The 21,926-nt window shown below is 44.5% G+C and overlaps 2 protein-coding genes across 4 annotated transcripts in view; both read left to right on the forward strand.

Annotated features, from left to right (window-relative positions):
* The window catches only part of LOC110491185 (CXXC-type zinc finger protein 1), a 29,659-nt gene extending 15,723 nt beyond the window's left edge, over nt 1–13,936 (forward strand). For 2 of the 3 annotated variants that reach the window (XM_036947703.1, XM_036947702.1), the window contains exons 9-15: nt 6,835–7,042; nt 7,519–7,632; nt 7,714–7,763; nt 10,418–10,514; nt 11,255–11,407; nt 12,360–12,502; nt 13,507–13,936. In XM_036947703.1, coding sequence (XP_036803598.1) covers nt 6,835–7,042; nt 7,519–7,632; nt 7,714–7,763; nt 10,418–10,514; nt 11,255–11,407; nt 12,360–12,502; nt 13,507–13,522 — 781 coding nt within the window. In that variant the 3' untranslated portion in view covers nt 13,523–13,936. The remainder of the gene's footprint in view (nt 1–6,834; nt 7,043–7,518; nt 7,633–7,713; nt 7,764–10,417; nt 10,515–11,254; nt 11,408–12,359; nt 12,503–13,506) is intronic. The other variant, XM_036947704.1, reaches the window with a different exon arrangement.
* Nucleotides 13,937–21,698: 7,762 nt separating this feature from the next.
* The window catches only part of LOC110517572 (plexin-B1), an 81,931-nt gene continuing 81,703 nt past the window's right edge, over nt 21,699–21,926 (forward strand). Inside the window, exon 1 of the mRNA XM_036945799.1 lies at nt 21,699–21,918. The gene's annotated coding sequence lies outside the window, so the exon portion shown is untranslated. The remainder of the gene's footprint in view (nt 21,919–21,926) is intronic.

The following is a 21,926-nucleotide window of genomic DNA, read 5'->3' on the forward strand; positions in this document are numbered from 1 at the left end:
GTCTTCCATTGGAACTGACAGATAGAGACAGTCTTCCATTGGAACTGACAGATAGAGACAGTCTTCCATTGGAACTGACAGATAGAGACAGTCTTCCATTGGAACTGACAGATAGAGACAGTCTTCCATTGGAACTGACAGATAGAGACAGTCTTCCATTGGAACAGACAGATACAGACAGTCTTCCATTGGAACCGACAGATAGAGACAGTCTTCCATTGGAACTGACAGATAGAGACAGTCTTCTATTGGAACAGACAGATACAGACAGTCTTCCATTGGAACAGACAGATAGAGACAGTCTTCCATTGGAACAGACAGATACAGACAGTCTTCCATTGGAACTGACAGATAGAGACAGTCTTCCATTGGAACTGACAGATAGAGACAGTCTTCCATTGGAACAGACAGATACAGACAGTCTTCCATTGGAACAGACAGATAGAGACAGTCTTCCATTGGAACAGACAGATACAGACAGTCTTCCATTGGAACTGACAGATAGAGACAGTCTTCCATTGGAACTGACAGATAGAGACAGTCTTCCATTGGAACTGACAGATAGAGACAGACATATTGTCTTCATAGAGCTGGTGAGTGGAAGATTGAGAGGACAAACAATGGACTTGTTCAAATGTATCTTATGGCTTGAAAACTTGCCCTACTGACCAATTGTGTCTAAAATGAGAGGGAGGGATTTCTCAGGGTTGGATACGTAGAGCAAGACATCATCCACGTAGAGAGAAATCTTGTGCTGAAGGCCGTCTGCAGAAACACCCATAATAGTTAGATTGCTCCTTATATGAACTCTGCCAAAGGCTCCGCCCCTAACAAGTAAAGCAGGGGGACAGAGAGCATCCTTGTCTTGTGCCACATCAGACCGTTAGTAGTCACCATGGCATTTGGATGACAGTATAGGGACAAAATCCATTTAATAAAGTTTGGGCCCATATTGAACTTTTCTAACAGAAAGCTCCACTCCATCCTGTCGAATGCCTCCCAGCCTCCAGTGAAGCCAGCAGGACAGTGGTGTAGAACACCTTCTCAGCCTCCAGTGAAGCCAGCAGGACAGGGGTGTGGAACGGCTTCTCAGTCTCCAGTGAAGCCAGCAGGACAGGGGTGTGGAACGGCTTCTCAGCCTCCAGTGAAGCCAGCAGGACAGTGGTGTAGAACACCTTCTCAGCCTCCAGTGAAGCCAGCAGGACAGGGGTGTGGAACGGCTTCTCAGTCTCCAGTGAAGCCAGCAGGACAGTGGTGTAGAACACCTTCTCAGCCTCCAGTGAAGCCAGCAGGACAGGGGTGTGGAACGGCTTCTCAGTCTCCAGTGAAGCCAGCAGGACAGTGGTGTGGAACACCTTCTCAGCCTCCAGTGAAGCCAGCAGGACAGGGGTGTGGAACACCTTCTCAGCCTCCAGTGAAACCAGCAGGACAGGGGTGTGGAACGCCTTCTCAGCCTCCAGTGAAGCCAGCAGGACAGGGGTGTGGAACACCTTCTCAGCCTCCAGGGAAGCCAGCAGGACAGGGGTGTGGAACACCTTCTCAGCCTCCAGCAGGACAGGAGTCTTCTGAGTGTTTACTTGATCAATAATATCAACAAGTCTGAGAATGTTATCAGAAGAGTACCTGTCTCTAATAAATCCAGTTTGGTCCGCTTTTATTATTTTGGGAAGAAGAGTGGACCAGAAGGACGAGCAGAATAGAGGGTCCTTGTCTTTTTTGAGCAACACTTTAATGTGGGTTGTGTACATAGTCTGGGAGAGCTCTGTATTTGCAAAAAAATATCATCCAGCGTTGGCATGAAAATAGGGCTAAGCTGGGGCCAAAAAGCTTTCTGGGAAACACGTCTGGGCCTGGGAACTTGTTAGGTGGCATGGAGGTAATTGCCTCTAGGACCTCCTCAGGAGTGAAGGGGGAGATGAGATCTTCTTGGTCGGTCTCTGATAGTTTAGGTAGCGAGATTCCCTCTAGGAAGGAATGGAATTCTGCATCTGTATGTTTTCTCTCAGAAGTATATACTTTCAAGTAAAAATCGTGAAAAGTTCAAATGTATCTTATTTGGATCATATGTGAACTCGTCATCAATGGTTCGGATGATTGTGGCCTTTTTTTAATTGGTAAGCAAGCAATCTGCTAGGCCTATTGCTATACTCATGGTGTTTCTGTTTAGTAAAGACAACTTGTTTTATCTCCTGTGTCACGTTCTGACCTTAGTTCCTTTGTTATGTCTTTGTTTTAGTTTGGTCAGGGCGTGAGTTGGGTTGGGTACTCTGTTCTTTTTTCTATGTTGTAGTTTTGTGTTTGGCCTGGTATGGTTCTCAATCAGAGGCAGTTGTCGTTCGTTGTCTCTGATTGAGAATCATACTTAGGTAGCCTTTTCCCACCTGTGTTTTGTGGGTGTTTATTTCCTGTTTAGTGTTTTTTCATTCACCTTATGGGACTGTTCGTTTGTCGTTTATTGTTTTTTTCCGTGTTCAGTTATTTTATTAAAACTTACCACGCTGCGCCTTGGTCCTCATCTCCTTCCACCGAAGACAACTGTTACATCCCGAGTATAGTCCAAGTTTAGTTTGGCTTTGGCTGCTTTAAGTTGACTCCAGGAGGCGCTGTCTGGGGATTGTTTATGTACTTTTTCGCAGCGTTGGGAGCTGGAATGCTTTTTTTCTGAGAGGAAGCACATGCTTCCTGGAGAGTCTTTGTTGTCTTGTGTGTAGTCGTCTATCCATGTAGTAAGCAATGTATGGAACGCTTCATTTGATAGCATGGAGGTGTTGAATTTCCAGCTCTTTGACCTCGGGATGTTTCTGCAGAGGTCAAAGCGCAGGTGGACAAAGGCGTGATCTGAAAGTGCTATGGGTCCGAGTGTACAAGTGGCAGAATTGCTGAAAATCTTTGGGATAAAAATGTACGCTACTATACGAGAGTAGGTGTTATGGACATGAAATCAAGGGTATCTGTGTTATGTGCATATGTATTTAAGATAGTAATTAGTTGCCCATACAGTGACCCAGTTTTCAAAATAAATCTCCCCTCCGGATCAGATATGTTTTTGTCAATTATGAATGGAACATTCTTATGGATAAGTATGGCTGTACCTCTACTGATTGAATTGAAACATGAGAAATACACCTGTCCCACCCAAGTTCTGCATGTTCGGCATCACAGAGGTGTACCTCTACTGTTTGAATTGAAACATGAGAAATACACCAGTCCCACCCAGGTTCTGCATGTTCGGCATCACAGAGGTGTGCCTCTACTGTTTGATTTGAAACATGAGAAATACACCTGTCCCACCCAAGTTCTGCATGTTCGGCATCACAGAGGTGTGTCTCTTGTAATAGCTCAATGTCTGCTTTTTCCTTTTTTCAGAGCACATAGTATCTTTATTGCCTGACCTAGTCTATGGTAGTTCCATGACCTAGTCTATGGTAGTTCCATGACCTAGCCTATGGTAGTTCCATGACCTAGCCTATGGTAGTTCCATGACCTAGCCTATGGTAGTTCCATGACCTAGCCTATGGCAGTTCCCTGACCTAGTCTATGGTAGTTCCATGACCTAGTCTATGGCAGTTCCTTGACCTAGTCTATGGCAGTTCTGTGACCTAGCTTATGGCAGTTCCGTGACCTAGTCTACGGTAGTTCCGTGACCTAGCTCATGGCAGTTTCGTGACCTAGCCTATGGCAGTTTCGTGACCTAGCCTATGGCAGTTCCGTGACCTAGCCTATGGCAGTTCCATCACCTAGCCTATGGCAGTTCCATGACCTAGCCTATGGCAGTGTTACCTAAAAATGGACCAATTGAAAGTGTGGGTTCACAGCTCCAATCCAGATGTTTTGGGAATTACTGAGACATAGTTAAGGAAGAGTGTTTTGAACATCTTTTTCGACAAGACAGATCTTCCAAAGGTGGGGGAGTGACAATCTTTACCAAGGAACACCTTCAGTGCTCGGTTGTCTCCACCAAATCTGTCCCCAGACAATTTGATTTGCTGGTTTTAAGCATTAAACTTTCAAATAGCTCTTTGTTGACTGTTGCTGGGTGTTATCGTCCTCCATCAGCACCGGCCTGTACCCTGCCTGCCCTAAACTCTCTCCTGGCCCCTTACACTAAGTCTGAATTTGTCCTGCTAGGTGTCCTAAACTGAGACATGCTTAAACCACCTGACCAAATCCTAAAGCCATGGGACTCCCTAAATATTTCTCAGATTGTTAACAATTCCACAAGGTAGGACTCCAAACACCCAGAAAAGGCCTCTCCTCGATGTCATCCTCACAAATAATCCTGATAGTTATCAGTGTGGTGTTTTCTGTAATAACCTTAGTGATCACTGTTTTACAGCCTGTGTTCGTAATGGCTGCTCAGTGAAACAACCTGTCCTGACTTGTTATAGACACTCTCTAAAAAACTTAAATGAGTAAGCCTTCCTTCATGACCTGGCCTCTGTATATTGGTATACAATCAGCTTGATCCCCTCTGTCGAAGACGCTTGGACCTTCTTTTCATTAACAAATACATGGCCATAAAGAAAATGAGAATTAAAAACAGGTTCAGCCCCTGGTTCGACCTTGATCTGGCGGAGTTACTCCACCTCAACAATTGCATTTGGCAAATCGCTCAGCACACGCATACTCTGGCTGACTGGCTCTTGTTCAGGCAAATGTGAAATAAGTGCACTCAGGTGATCCGGAAGGCCAAAGTTTGTTACTTTAAGGAGCAGTTCTCTCTCTGTGGGTCTAACCCCAAGAAGTTCTGGAAAACAGTTAAAGACCTGGAGAATAAACCCTCCTCCTCCCAGATGCCGTTGTCCCTTAATGTTGATGATGTGGTTGTTACTGACTAGAAGCACATGGCTGAGCTCTTTAATCACCACTTCATTAAGTCAGGATTCCTATTTGACTCAGCCATGCCTCCTTGCCCATCCAACATTTCCTCATCTCTCACCCCTTCTAATGCGACTAGGCCTGATGCTTCTCCCTCTTTTCCCCCCGCTACAAAGTTTCTCCCTGCAGGCAATAACTGAGTCCGAGATGTTAAACCTAAAACATCTGGGTCAGATGGTTTAGACCCTTTTCTTCTTAAAGGTTGCTGCCCCTATCATCGCCAAGCCCATCTCTGACCCTTTTAAACCTGTCTCTCCTCTCTGGGGAGGTTCCCATTGCTTGGAAGGCAGCCACAGTTCATCCTTTATTTAAAGGGGGAGATCAAGCTGATCCTAACTGTTCTATTTTTCCCTGTTTATCAAAAATGTTGGAAATACTTGTCAATAATCAACTGACTGGCATTTCTTGATGTCTATATTATTCTCTCTGGTACGCAATCTGGTTTCTGCTCAGGTTATGGATGTGTCACTGCAACCTTAAAGGTCCTCAGTGATGTCACCATTGCCCTTGACTCATTTTTTTATACCTTTTATTTAACTAGGCAAGTCAGTTAAGAACAAATTCTTATTTTCAATGACGGCCTAGTTCAGTGCCATGTTCAGGGGCAGAACAACAGAGTTTTACCTTGTCAGCTCAGGGGATTCGATCTTGCAACCTTCCGGTTATTAGTCCAACGCTCTAACCACTAGGCTACCTGCCACCCCAGGGTCCTTGGCCTGGTTTGCCCTTGATTCTAAGCAATGTTGTGCTGCTATTTTTATCGACTTGGCCAAAGCTTTTGATACGGTAGACCATTCCATTCTTGTGGGCCGGCTAATGAGTATTGGTATCTCTGAGGGGTCTTTGGCCTGGTTTGCTAACTACCTCTCTCAAAGAGTGCAGTGTATAAAGTCAGAACATCTGCTGTCTCAGCCTCTGCCTGTCACCAAGGGGGTACCCCAAGGCTTGATCCTAGGCCCCACGCTCTTCTCAATTTACATCAACAACATAGCTCAAGCAGTAGGAAGCTCTCTAGCTCTCTCCCTGTGGAAAATAAATCTATGTTTTTTGCCAATTTTAAACAGTTTGATTTTATAATGTAGTTGTTTTTTTTACCCAACACCACTATTTATATTTATAAAGCAGACCCAAATTGAGTCAGTAACCTTTTTGAAATCAACAAAGCATGAGAAGTCAATTAGGGTGTGCAGGGTGAATACGTGGTCTGTCATATGGTAATTTGGTAATAAAAAAACAACAACAAAAAATTTCACAGAGGAAATGTAGGTTTCTGCTGATCATGGTAATGCAGAGGATTTACCCAAGGTTGCTGTTGATGCATATGCATATCCCACAGTAGTTATTGGGCTCAAATTTGTGGTGATCAGTCCTTGGTTCCAAATATTGAGGAAGATACCAGAGCTAAGAATGATGTTAAAGAGTTTAAGCCAATTGGCCAATTGGAATTTGTTGTCTGTATATTTGATCATTTCATTAAGGATACCATCAACACCACAGGCCTTTTTGGGTTGGAGGGTTTTCATTTTGTCCTGTAACTCATTCAATGTAATTGGAGAATCCAGTGGGTTCTGGTAGTCTTTAATAGTTGATTCTAAGATCTGTATTTGATCATGTATATGTTTTTGCTGTTTGTTCTTTGTTATAGAGCCAAAAAGATTGGAGAAGTGGTTTATCCATACTGCCCTACCAAGCAAAAAGTGTGGGGTCATGTTAGCAGTAACTGCATAAGGTTACTGAGAAACCAAGGGAGACAAAGTTCCACGCTGTGAGCAGTTACTGCCTTTTTGCTTGGTAGGGCAGCGTACATCTCCATTTTGGATAAATAACTATTCGTATTGTTGTTTGTTTAGTGTTTTCCAATTTTCCCAGAAGTGGTTAGATTCCATGGATTCTCTCTCCATCTCTATTGCGTTCTCTTTCTCTCTCTAACTCTCTGTCTCTCTCTGTCCCCACCAGTCGTATCTATGAGATCTTGCCTCAGAGGATACAGCAGTGGCAGCAGTCTCCCTGTATAGCTGAGGAGCAGGGCAAGAAGCTGCTGGAGCGAATCAGGAGAGATCAGCAGTCAGCCCGCCTGAGACTCACGGACATGGAGAAACGCTTCCACGAGCTGGAGGGGATCATCGCCAAGGCTAAGCAACAGGTGGTGCAACAGGACGAAGAGGTGAGAGAGAGAGAGAGAGAGAGAGACGGAGAGACGGCCTCATACACAGCCACAAACACAGCCTCATACACGGCCTCACACACAGCCTCAAACACAGCCTCAAACACAGCCACAAACACAGCCTCATACACAGCCTCATACACAGCCTCAAACACATCCTCAAACACAGCCTCATACACAGCCTCATACACAGCCTCATACACAGCCTCATACACAGCCTCAAACACAACCCCAAACACAGCCTCATACACAGCCTCATACACAACCCCAAACACAGCCTCAAACACAGCCTCAAACACATCCTCAAACACATCCTCAAACACAGCCACAAACACAGCCTCATACACAACCCCAAACACAGCCTCAAACACATCCTCAAACACATCCTCAAACACAGCCTCAAAAGCCCGTCCATTCTGAGTTATTATTTGTTGATTCGTTTCACTTTGTTTTATTTATTTGTTGCTCTCTTTTAGGTGAATGAGGCAGAGGGGGACACAGATACAGACCTGCAGATATTCTGCGTGTCCTGCAGTCACCCCGTCAACCCCAAGGTGGCGCTAAGACACATGGAGAGATGCTACGCTAAGGTCAGTAGGTCAAAAACATTTGAGCAGCAATGTGTTGTAATAAAACTGTGTTGTAATAAATGTGTTGTTTTCCTTGTGCAGTACGAGAGCCAGACCTCCTTCGGCTCCATGTACCCCACACGCATCGAAGGGTAAGGACCAATCCCACCGGCAACATCACATACCTACGACTGACACCAAATGTCAATGAAATTGATGGAAAATTGTTATAGCTTTACATTTACATTCTAGTCATTTATCCACAGGGACATACATTTAGTATATTCATATACAGATAGCTAGGTGAGACAACCACATATCACAGTAGTTAGTATATTCAGATAGCTAGGTGGGACAACCACATATCCCAGTAGTTAGTATATTCAGATAGCTAGGTGAGACAACCACATATCACAGTAGTTAGTATATTCAGATAGCTAGGTGAGACAACCACATATCACAGTAGTTAGTATATTCAGATAGCTAGGTGAGACAACCACATATCACAGTAGTTAGTATATTCAGATAGCTAGGTGAGACAACCACATATCACAGTAGTTAGTATATTCAGATAGCTAGGTGGGACAACCACATATCACAGTAGTTAGTATATTCAGATAGCTAGGTGAGACAACCACATATCACAGTAGTTAGTATATTCAGATAGCTAGGTGAGACAACCACATATCCCAGTAGTTAGTATATTCAGATAGCTAGGTGGGACAACCACATATCACAGTAGTTAGTATATTCAGATAGCTAGGTGAGACAACCACATATCACAGTAGTTAGTATATTCAGATAGCTAGGTGGGACAACCACATATCACAGTAGTTAGTATATTCAGATAGCTAGGTGGACAACCACATATCACAGTAGTTAGTATATTCAGATAGCTAGGTGAGACAACCACATATCCCAGTAGTTAGTATATTCAGATAGCTAGGTGGGACAACCACATATCACAGTAGTTAGTATATTCAGATAGCTAGGTGAGACAACCACATATCACAGTAGTTAGTATATTCAGATAGCTAGGTGGGACAACCACATATCACAGTAGTTAGTATATTCAGATAGCTAGGTGGACAACCACATATCACAGTAGTTAGTATATTCAGATAGCTAGGTGAGACAACCACATATCACAGTAGTTAGTATATTCAGATAGCTAAGTGGGACAACCACATATCACAGTAGTTAGTATATTCAGATAGCTAGGTGAGACAACCACATATCACAGTAGTTAGTATATTCAGATAGCTAGGTGGGACAACCACATATCACAGTAGTTAGTATATTCAGATAGCTAGGTGAGACAACCACATATCACAGTAGTTAGTATATTCAGATAGCTAGGTGAGACAACCACATATCACAGTAGTTAGTATATTCAGATAGCTAGGTGAGACAACCACATATCACAGTAGTTAGTATATACAGATAGCTAGGTGGGACAACCACATATCACAGTAGTTAGTATATTCAGATAGCTAGGTGAGACAACCACATATCACAGTAGTTAGTATATTCATATTCAGATAGCTAGGTGGGACAACCACATATCACAGTAGAGCTGGGACGTGATCTACACCTACCACTGGTCTCAGGTATTTGACTGATATCGTTCATTAAGATCAGTAGCCTGTACGAAAGAAATGTGACGTTTGAAATCAAATAGGTAATATGCTAATATGGGTGATTGTTAATGGGAACAACCATGAATGTTAATACTACAACCATGAAGTTGATGCAAAGAGTCAATATTTGTAGTGTTGACCCTTCTTTTTCAAGACCTCTGCAATCCGCGCTCTGTCTTCTCCGGACAAGCTTTTTTCCGGATGCCCCAAAAAAATCGGAAAGAGGATTCATCAGAGAAAATGACTTTACCCCAGTCCTCAGCAGCCCAATCCCTGTACCTTTTGCAGAATATCAGTCTGTCCCTGATGTTTTTCCTGGAGAGAAGTGGCTTCTTTGTGGCTCTTTTTGACACCAGGCTATCCTTCAAAAGTCTTTGCCTCACTGTGCGTGCAGATGCACTCACACCTGCCTGCTGCCATTCCTGAGCAAGCTCTGTACTGGTGATGCCCAGATCCCGCAGCTGAATCAACTTTAGGAGACGGTCCTGGCGCTGGCTGGACTTCGTTGGGCGCCCTGAAGCCTTCTTCACAACTGAACCGCTTTCCTTGAAGTTCTTGATGATCCGATAAATGGTTCATTTAGGTGCAATCTTACTGGCAGCAATATCCTTGCCTGTGAAGCCCTTTTTGTGCAAAGCAATGATGACGGCACGTGTTTCCTTGCAGGTAACCATGGTTGACAGAGGAAGAACAATGAATCCTTTTGAAGCTTCCAGTCTGTTATTCGAACTCAATCAGCATGACAGAGTGATCTCAAGCCTTGTCCTTTCGTCAACACTCACACCTGTGTTAACGAGAGAATCACTGACATGACGTCAGCTGGTCCTTTTGTTGCAGGGCTGAATTGCAGTGGAAATGTTTTTTTGGGGGATTCAGTTAATTTGCATGGCAAAGAGGGACTTTGCAATTCATCTGATCACTCTTCATTACATTCTGGAGTATATGCAAATTGCCATCATGACACCAGACTGAGGCAGCAGACTTTGTGAAAATGTATATTTGTGTCATTCTCAAACCTTTGGCCAGGACTGTAGTTTAAAGAGTTGTTACTGTTTGATATACTCAGTGTATAAATCACACTCATAGTAAAGTAGTGAGTAGGAAATGAGAGTGTTATTTACTTGAGTTAGTTAGTTGTTTATTTTCTGTCTTGTCTCTCTCCGCAGTGCAACCAGACTGTTCTGTGACGTATACAACCCTCAGAGTAAAACCTACTGTAAGAGACTGCAGGTGTTGTGTCCTGAACACTCTAGAGACCCTAAGGTAGGTTTAGACCCTAATGTAGGTTTAGACTCCAAGGTAGATTTAGACTCCTAGGTAGGTTTAGAACCCAAGGTAGGTTTAGACCCTAAGGTAGGTTTAGACTCCAAGGTAGGTTTAGACCCTAAGGTAGGTTTAGACCCTAAGGTAGACTTATAACAACCTACACATACCCTTCATAACACATTAATAGCTGTCATAGCAACCCTCAGAGTAAAACCTACTGCAAGAGACTGCAGGTGTTGTGTCCTGAACACTCTAGAGACCACAAGGTATGTTTAGACTCCAAGGTAGGTTTAGACTCCAAGGTAGGTTTAGACTCCAAGGTAGGTATAGACTCCAAGGTAGGTATAGACTCCAAGGTAGGTTTAGACTCCAAGGTAGGTTTAGACTCCAAGGTAGGTATAGACTCCAAGGTATGTTTAGACTCCAAGGTAGGTTTAGACTCCAAGGTAGGTTTAGACTACAAGGTAGGTTTAGACTCCAAGGTAGGTTTAGACTACAAGGTAGGTTTAGACTCCAAGGTAGGTATAGAACCCAAGGTAGGTTTAGACTCCAAGGTAGGTTTAGAACCCAAGGTAGGTTTCTCTCACCTTCTCATCTATTTATAAGCCTTGATCCTACACATAATCTTCAGAACAATATACGCCATTTAGCATTTTTATTCCATTCAATAACACTTTATGACTCCACAACCGTTATGTTTCAGTGGTCCCTCCCACCTGAGCCCTGTCTCCTTCCAGGTTACTGTGGACGAGGTGTGTGGCTGTCCCCTGGTGAGAGACGTCTTCCAGCCCACAGGAGAGTACTGCCGGGTGTCGAAGCGCAAGTGTAACAAGCATTACTGCTGGGAGAAACTGAGGAGGGCTGAGGTGGACCTGGAGAGAGTCCGAGTGGTCAGTGTCATAATAATCATATAGCTAGGTTACGTTAAGTCAGTCTCTCATATGTAGTCCACATTTCAGGCCCTTTTTAGTCATCATGTTAACTGTTTATTCTCTCATATGACTTGTCCTCTCCTTCGTCCCCTCTCCTCTTGTCCTCTCCTTCATCCCCTCTCCTCTTGTCCTCTCCTTCGTCCCCTCTCCTCTTGTCCTCTCCTTCGTCCCCTCTCCTCTTGTCCCCTCTTTCGTCCCCTCTCCTCTTGTCCTCTCCTTCGTCCCTTCTCCTTCGTCCCCTCTCCACTTGTCCTCTCTCCTTCGTCCCCTCTCCACTTGTCCTCTCTCCTTCGTCCCCTCTCCTTCGTCCCCTCTCCACTTGTCCTCTCCTTCGTCCCCTCTCCTTCGTCCCCTCTCCTCTTGTCCTCTCCTTCGTCCCCTCTCCTTCGTCCCCTCTCCTCTTGTCCTCTCCTTCGTCCTCTCTCCTCTTGTCCTCTCCTTCGTCCCCTCTCCTTCGTCCCCTCTCCTCTTGTCCTCTCCTTCGTCCCCTCTCCTTCGTCCCCTCTCCTCTTGTCCTCTCCTTCGTCCTCTCTCCTCTTGTCCTCTCCTTCGTCCCCTCTCCTTCGTCCCCTCTCCTCTTGTCCTCTCCTTCGTCCCCTCTCCTTCGTCCCCTCGCCTCTTGTCATCTTTCGTCCCCTCTCCTCTTGTCCTCTCCTTCGTCCCCTCTCCTTCGTCCTCTCTCCTCTTGTCCTCGCCTTCGTCCCCTCTCCTCTTGTCCTCTCCTTCGTCCCCTCTCCTTCGTCCCCTCTCTTCTTGTCCTCTCCTTCGTCCCCTCTCCTCTTGTCCTCTCCTTCGTCCCCTCTCCTCTTGTCCTCTCCTTCGTCCCCTCTCCGCTTGTCCTCTCCTTCGTCCCTTCTCCTCTTGTCCTCTCCTTCGTCCCCTCTTCTTCGTCCCCTCTCCTCTTGTCTAGTGGTACAAGCTGGACGAGCTCTTTGAGCAGGAGAGGAACGTCCGAACAGCCATGACCAATAGAGCAGGTCTCCTGGCCCTCATGCTGCACCAGACCATCCAGCACGACCCTGTTACCACCGACCTCCGCACCGCCAAGGATAGGTAGACCCCCAATCCTCCTGCCCATGACCCTTGAACTATCCCCTGACCACGGACCTCCTATGGTTACTACTGACTTACGTACCGTCAAGGATATGTAGAGGACCAACCCCCCCCCCCCCCCGATCACGAGCCTCTGCATCTCCTCAGGACAGATAGACACCACCCCCCCCCCCCCCCCCACAAGACCCTCAACACCACGACCCTGGCGGTGGCCCAGTCACCACAATCCCGACCTCCGAACCCACCTTCAAGGACAGATTGAACCAAGCCGTTACCATGACTACACCTTGACCACCAAGACCCTGTCACCATGACAACCTGTCACCACGACCCGGTAACCTGGACCTCAGCACCTCCAAGGGCAGATGCACAGAGGCAGATACAAAAGACAGACTTATACAGATAGACTGACACAGACAGACTTATACAGATAGACTTCTACAGATACAGATAGACTGCTACAGATAGACAGACTTATACAGATACAGATAGACAGATACAGATACAAATAGACAGATACAGATAGACTGATACAGATAGACTGATACTGATACAGATACAGACAGACTGATACAGATAGACTGATACAGATAGACTGATACAGATACAGATAGACTGATACAGATAGACTGATACAGACAGACTGATACAGATAGACTGATACAGACAGACTGATACAGATAGACTGCCCAGGATTCCACTTGTCACTGTGAAGCTGATACTGCATTAGGACGGCTTGTGTTTTTATTTCCGATGAGAAGGCTTGAGATACATTATAACACCCATGTGTATTATTAAATGACACTGACGTTCACGATGGCCTGTTTTTATACTCACTTTATGCATCGATAACAGATGGGCGATATGATTACAATACAACTAGATTAGAAGGCCTAGACTACTTCAATGCATTGGATACAAAACCAACACTGGCATGTGTTTTAAGGATAACTTAAATGAATACAGTATTGTAATGTTATTAATGCCTTTCTCTCTCCTTGCAGGGGATTGGACAGATGAACCAAGGCTCAGAACCAGATGAACCAAGCCTCAGAACCAGATGAACCAAGCCTCAGAACCAGATGAACCAAGCCTCAGAACCAGATGAACCAAGCCTCAGAACCAGATGAACCAAGCCTCAGAACCAGATGAACCAAGCCTCAGAACCAGATGAACCAAGCCTCAGAACCAGATGAACCAAGCCTCAGAACCAGATGAACCAAGCCTCAGAACCAGATGACCAAGCCTCAGAACCAGATGACCAAGCCTCAGAACCAGATGAACCAAGCCTCAGAACCAGATGACCAAGCCTCAGAACCAGATGACCAAGCCTCAGAACCAGATGACCAAGCCTCAGAACCAGATGACCAAGCCTCAGAACCAGAACCGTGTGGAAACGTCAACACTCATTTTGAATAAATATTAACTCATTTATTGGTTTTCCTGTATCTGCATGGATCCTTAGAACACAGTCCATTAGATCACAGTCCATTAGAACACAGTCCATTAGAACACAGTCCATTAGATCACAGTCCATTAGAACACAGTCCATTAGATCACAGTCCATTAGATCACAGTCCATTAGATCACAGTCCATTAGAACACAGTCCATTAGATCACAGTCCATTAGAACACAGTCCATTAGATCACAGTCCATTAGAACACAGTCCATTAGAACACAGTCCATTAGAACACAGTCCATTAGAACACAGTCCATTGGAACACAGTCCATTGGATCACAGTCCATTAGATCACAGTCCATTAGAACACAGTCCATTAGAACACAGTCCATTGGAACACAGTCCATTGGAACACAGTCCATTGGAACACAGTCCATTAGAACACAGTCCATTAGATCACAGTCCATTAGAACACAGTCCATTAGAACACAGTCCATTAGAACACAGTCCATTGGAACACAGTCCATTGGAACACAGTCCATTAGAACACAGTCCATTAGAACACAGTCCATTAGATCACAGTCCATTAGATCACAGTCCATTAGATCACAGTCCATTAGAACACAGTCCATTGGAACACAGTCCATTAGAACACAGTCCATTAGAACACAGTCCATTAGATCACAGTCCATTGGAACACAGTCCATTAGAACACAGTCCATTAGAACACAGTCCATTAGATCAGTCCATTAGAACACAGTCCATTAGATCACAGTCCATTAGAACACAGTCCATTAGATCACAGTCCATTAGATCACAGTCCATTAGAACACAGTCCATTAGATCACAGTCCATTAGAACACAGTCCATTAGATCACAGTCCATTAGAACACAGTCCATTAGAACACAGTCCATTAGATCACAGTCCATTAGAACACAGTCCATTAGATCACAGTCCATTGGAACACAGTCCATTAGAACACAGTCCATTAGAACACAGTCCATTAGAACACAGTCCATTAGAACACAGTCCATTGTACAAGTTTTGTTAGTTGTATGTACAGGATACATATGGTCCAACCAAATGCTTACTTGCAGGTTCCTTCTCAGCAATGAAACAACAATAAGAAAATATAAAAGATAAGAATATGAACACAAAGTAAATGGCTCAGTAGAATAGAATAAACATTTTAGGATCCACTAGTGAGGGACGTCAAGGAGATTCACCATTCACCATTCTAAAGCTTGTTCAGTACACGAGGGACATTTTAATCATGACAGCCACCTCCTTCAACTAATGGTGATCTAAATTGTAGACGATGAATAGCTGAACACTGTGCTGGGCAGGAATACAACCCTGCCCGGTGTGCAGTGCACTGGGGCAGAAATCACCCACGTCTGTATTTTAGAAGGAGTTTCGTATGTTACACGGAGATGACAATTCTACATGATAGAGAATAACATACAGTATGTGGATCTACTTCTAACGTAGTGATGCTACACACTGCTGGACAAACTGACACAACTCCTAGAATAGTGGGATTTTCCTGACAACTCCCAGGATAGGGTGATTTTCCTGACAACTCCCAGGATAGGGTGATTTTCCTGACTAAACTCCTAGGATAGGGTGATTTTCCTGACTAAACTCCTAGGATAGGGTGATTTTCCTGACTAAACCCCTAGGATAGGGTGATTTTCCTGACTAAACCCCTAGGATAGGGTGATTTCCCTGACTAACCTCATAGGATAGGTTGATTTTCCTGACAACTCCTAGGATAGGGTGATTTTCCTGACAACTCCTAGGATAGGGTGATTTTCCTGACAACTCCTAGGATAGAGTGATTTTCCTGACTAACCTCATAGGATAGGGGGATTTTCCTGACAAACCTCCTGTGATAGGGTGATTTCCCTGACAACCCCCTGTGATAGGGTGATTTCCCTGGTGGGCGGGAGGTTCCCAAGCAGTTTACATCTGTCTGGGTGATGGGGTGGGATGTGCTTCAATCTGAGGAGTTCAGAGCAGAAACATAAGGCCAAAGGGGGAGAAGAAATGAACCTCACTACTCAAATTTCAGTGCTGGTTCAAGTTGCTGAGAACGACAACTACCTTTGCATTTTCCTCCGCTAAGGATTGGGGGAAGGGAAGCTGATCCTAGATCTGTACCTAGTGGAAACTTTACTCTGTAGCAGAAAGACTTAGAGTAGACCTGCCCGTGACAAAGATCACAAATATATAGTGACTCCGGAGGGGATGGCGGCTGTTTTACCTGCTCCTAAACAACTGTGCATTTCGCTACACTCGCATTAACATCTGCTAACCATGTGTATGTGACAAATAACATTTGATTTGATAGTTAGTTTTTTCGCATTGTTTGTAACTTATTTTGTACATAATGTTGCTGCTACCGTCTCTTATGACCGTAAAGAGCTTCTGGACGTCAGAACAGCGATTAATCACCTCAAATTGGATGAAGGCTTTTTCTTTATTGAGTCCGACGCGAAGGATATACTGCTTTGTCCAAGGCCCAAATGCCCGTCATCAGCGTGAAGAAAAGATGGAGGAAAAGGGGCAGGAGGGCGGGGTGCCTTGTAAGAATTCCTATTGGCCAACGTTCAATCATTGGAAAACAAACTGGACGATCTACGATTAAGACTATCCTTCCAACGGGACATTAAAAACTGTAATATCTTATGTGTCACCGAGTCGTGGCTGAACGACAAGACGGATAATATAGAGCTGGATAATATAGAGCTAGATAATATAGAGCTAGATAATATAGAGCTAGCTGGCTTCACCAGATCAACTCTGTCTGTAATGTCTACATGTTTCCAACAGACCACCATCGTCCCTGTTCCCAAGAACGCGAAGGTAACCTGCCTAAATGATTACCGCCCCGTAGCACTCACGTCGGTCGCCATGAAGTGCTTTGAAAGGCTGGTCATGGCTTATATCAACACCATCATGCTGGAAACCCTAAACCCTCTCCAATTCGAAAAATGCCCCAACAGATACACAGATGATGCCATCTCAATCTCACTCCACACTGCCCTTTCCCACCTGGACAAAAGGAACACCCATGTGAGAATGCTATTCATTAGCTACAGCTCAGCATTCAACACCATAGTGCCCACGAAGCTCATCATTAAGCTAAGACTCTGGGACTAAACACCTCCCTCTGCAACTGGATCCTGGACTTCCTGACGGGCCGCCCCCAGGTGGTGAGGGTAGGCAACAACACATCTGCCACGCTGATCCTCAACACAGGGGCTCCTCAGGGGTGCGTGCTTAGTCCACTCCTGTACTCCCTGTTCAACTACAACTGCATGGCCAGGCACGACTCCAACACCATCATTAAGTTTGCTCACGACACAACAGCCTGATCACCGACAACGATAAAACAGCCTATAGGTCGGAGGTCAGAGACCTGGCAGTGTGGTACCAGGACAACAACCTCTCCCTCAATGTGAGAAAGACAAAAAAGCTGATCATGGACTACAGGAAAAGGAGGGCCGAACAGGCCCCCATTATTATCGACGTGGCTGAAGTGGAGCGGGTTGAGAGTTTCCACATCACCAACGAACTATCACGGTCCAAACACACTCACGTTCCTTAGTGTCCACATCCCCAACGAACTATCACGGTCCAAACACACTCACGTTCCTTAGTGTCCACATCACCAACGAACTATCACGGTCCAAACACACTCACGTTCCTTAGTGTCCACATCACCAATGAACTATCACGGTCCAAACACACTCACGTTCCTTAGTGTCCACATCCCCAACGAACTATCACGGTCCAAACACACTCACTTTCCTTAGTGTCCACATCCCCAACGAACTATCACGGTCCAAACACACCAAGACAGTTGTGAAGAGGGCACGACAACACCTTTTCCCCCTCAGGAGACTGAAAAGATTTGGCATGGGTCCCCAGATCCTCAAAACGTTCTACAGCTGCACCATCGAGAGCATCCTGATCGGTTGCATCACCGCCTGGTATGGCAACTGCTCGGCGTCTGACCGCAAGGCACTACAGAGGGTAGTGCGTACAGTCCAGTACATCACTGAGGCCAAGCTTCCGGACCTATATAATCGGTGGTGTCAGAGGAAGGCTGGAAGACTCCAGTCACCAAGTCATAGACTGTTCCCTCTCCTACCGCACGGCAAGCAGTACCGGAGCACCAAGTCTAGGACCAAAAGGCTCCTTAACAGCTTCTACCCCCAAGCCATAAGACTCCTGAATAATTAATCCAATGGCCACCCAGACTATTTACATTGACCCCCCCCCCCCCCCCCCCCCTTTGTTTTTACACTGCTGCTACTCGCTGTTTATTATCTATGCATAGTCACTTTACAAATGACCTTGACCAACCTTGTACCCCCGCACATTGACTCATACTGGTATCCACTGTATATAGCCTCATTATTGTTATTTTATTGTGTTACTTGTTGATCAGTTTATTTGGTAAATATTTTCTTAACTCTATTTCTTCAACTGCATTGTTGGTTAAGAGCTTGGGGCCAAGCTTCAGGATCTATATACTAGGCGTGTCAGAGGAAGGCCCAGAAAATTGTCAAATACTCCAGTCACCTAAGTCATAGACTTCGGTACCGCACGGCAAGCGGTACCAGAGAGCCAAGTCTAGGTCCAAAAGGCTCCTTCACAGCTTCTACTCCCAAGCCATAAGACTGCTGAACAATTAATCCAATGGCCACCAGGACTATTTACATTGACCCCCCCCCCTCACCCCTTTGTTTTAACACTGCTGCTACTCGCTGTTTATTATCTATGCATAGTCACTTTACCCCTACCCCCTGTATATAGCCTTGTTGTTGTTTTATTGTGTGACTTTTAATTACATTTTTTAAATTCAGTTTATTTAGTCAATTATTTATTCTATTCTATTTCTTGAACTGCATTAATTGGTTAAGGGCTTGTAAGTAAGCATTTCACAGTAAGGTTACCTGTTGTATTTGGTGCATGTGACAAATACAATTTGATTTGCTATAACTACTGCTGTTACACATCTTACATATGTATCATGTTATGGTTATGCTTGTCATCATTAAGGACTGGGGAGTTTTTCAGGATAAAGAAGAAACGTAATGGAGCTAAGCCCACCCACAATCCTAGAGGAAAACCTGGTACAGTCAGCTTTCCACCAGGCGTTAGATATTACTGTACTGATGGAGCTAGAAACACAAGCATTAGATATTACTGTACTGATGGAGCTAGAAACACAAGCATTAGATATTACTGTACTGTTAACTAGAAACACAAGCATTAGATATTACTGTACTGTTGGAGCTAGAAACACAAGCATTAGATATTACTGTACTGTTGGAGCTAGAAACACAAGTGTTAGATATTACTGTACTGTTGGAGCTAGAAACACAAGCATTGTATATTACTGAACTGCGATAACATCTGCAAATCTGTGTACACAACCAATAAACTTTTATTTGAAGGTGTATCCCAGTATCACTTTTGAGTGTCAGAGCAAAACAAGATTCTCTGGTCTGATGAAACCAAGATTGAACTCTTTGGCCTGAATACCAAGCGGAAACTTGGCACCATCCCTACGGGGAAGCATGGTGGCAGCATCATGCTGTGGGGATGTTTTTCAGCAGCAGGGACTGGGAGACTAGTTAGGATCAAGGGAAAGATGAACGGAGCAAAGTACAGAGAGATCCTTGATGAAAACCTGCTCCAGAGTGCTCAGGACCTCAGATTGGGGCAAAGGTTCACCTTCCAACAGGACAACGACCCTAAGCACATAGCCAAGACAATGCAGGTGTGGCTTCAGGACAAGTCTCTGAATGTCCTTGAGTGGCCCAGCCAGAGTCCGGACTTGAACCTGATTGAACATCTCTGGAAAGATCTTAAAATAGCTGTGCAGTGACGCTCCCCATCCAACCTGACAGAGCTTGAGAGGATCTGCAGAGAAGAATGGGAGAAACTCCCCAAATACAGGTGTGCCAAGCTTGTAGCGTCGTACCCAAGAATAATCGAGGCTGTAATTGCTGCCAAACGTGCTTCTGTCTGAAAGGGTCTGAAAGATTATGTAAATGTGATATTTCTGTTTTTTTATTTTATAATTTTTTTATAAATAATAATAATAATAATACTGTAGAATAAGGCTATAACATATCAACATTTTTAAAACGGTGTCCAAGTAGGCTAAACATTTAATCACATATAAGACATTTAACTAGGTTTAGTATAGTCCATTCACTTAGCAACTCCACTCACAGCTTGTAGCTGTATCGTCTGTGTATTTGTGTTGTTGGTCTTGGCTAGTTTAGACTAGCATGTGAAGAATCCTTTCCTGATGCATGGACACAATGGAGGAGCCCGGATCTACATTCCATGGTTGCCGAGGGAGACGAGCCAGAACACAATGCCTCAGTGTTTCAAAGAGAAGTTCCCCAACACTGTTAGAACACATTCTAGTTGATGGTATACCACATGGCCTATAGATGCTGTAAAGAGGTTCATTGAACTTGACCAAAACAATGGAATTGCCATGGAAACACGTGAGGGGAAAGATCCCGAATCTCCCCATTGCCAGCCAGCAAAATGAGCCAACATTTAGACTATTGTTAAATGGAATGCATTTTCATGTTAAAATGTAGGAACTGGGGTCTACAGTTTGACCCCACTGCTGTCTATGGCTACACACCCACCCTGCCCAGACATCTAGATGTGAGAAAGTTAGTGTATATGCTAATGATCCTGCATCTCTCATATTTCAAAGATGAAAAAAAACACACACATGTTTTTTTTCTCGTTTGGATTATATTTTACCAGAGCTAATGCGTTATATTCTGCCACATTCATTTCACATTTCCACAAACTTCAAAGTGTTTCCTTTCAAATGGTATCAATAATATGAATATCCTTGCTTCGGGTCCTGGGCTACAGACAGTTAGATTTAGGTATGTCATTTTAGGTGAAAATTGAAAGGAAAAAAAAAGGCTACGATCCTTAATTAATGTAAGAGTTACCAATCAACTGCTTTACAGCTAAAAACGACTGAATACCACCACTGATTTATGGCTATGCTAACCATACAAACGGGAGTTAGCATTTAGCAGTCACTTCTTCTAAACCTCAAAAGGGACAACTTCCACATGTTATGCAGCGAAAACAGCCAATTATATCCAAAACGGACTTAAGTGACCGCCTGTTACAATACATGAATCATGACGGATTTTGACGAATATCCTTGTTGAATGTGTGCCAGTCTGGTGGACTCATTTTCCGCTGTTGTCAACATCATTAACCAACCCTGTCTGTATTTTGCCCCATAGTTGCACACGCATCTGTGTTGTTACTTAACCACCCAACCCATCTTTCAGTCACAAGAATGGATGAGTTCTCCCTCACTGCACCTATCTGGAATCCTGGGGATGTCCCTACACTAACCATAAACACAACCCTCACCTTAACAATTAGGTGGGTCAACTTCAATGGTTAGACACATCCCTACACTAACCATAAACACAACCCTCACCTTAACAATTGTAAAAGGTCAACTTCAATGTTTAGACACATCCCTAAACCAACCATAACATTAACCATAAACACAACCCTCACCTTAACAATTGTAAAAGGTCAACTTCAATGTTTAGACACATCCCTAAACCAACCATAACATTAACCATAAACACAACCCTCACTTAACAATTGTAAAAGGTCAACTTCAATGTTTAGGGACGTCCCAAGGATCCAGTATAGCACAGACCCTTTTAAAAACACCCCTGTCCTCTACCACGTGTTGCATTGTGGGTCCTGTCCAACCTCAACTCACCCTAGGAAACTTTTCCTACAGGAGCTCAACCCCTGCAGCTGAAAGCACAGCTACCCACGGAGCTACGCTGTTTTGTGGGCAGGGACTCGACTCGCTGGCGGTCATTCATCCTACGTAAACACCACACGGACCATCTATGTGGATGAGTTGTATTTCTACAAGCGGATGGTTAACAGAGAGAAGTGTCAGTCTATGAGAGGTAGGTGT

Source organism: Oncorhynchus mykiss, chromosome 16, assembly GCF_013265735.2.
Source record: "Oncorhynchus mykiss isolate Arlee chromosome 16, USDA_OmykA_1.1, whole genome shotgun sequence".
Classification (NCBI taxonomy): domain Eukaryota; kingdom Metazoa; phylum Chordata; class Actinopteri; order Salmoniformes; family Salmonidae; genus Oncorhynchus; species Oncorhynchus mykiss.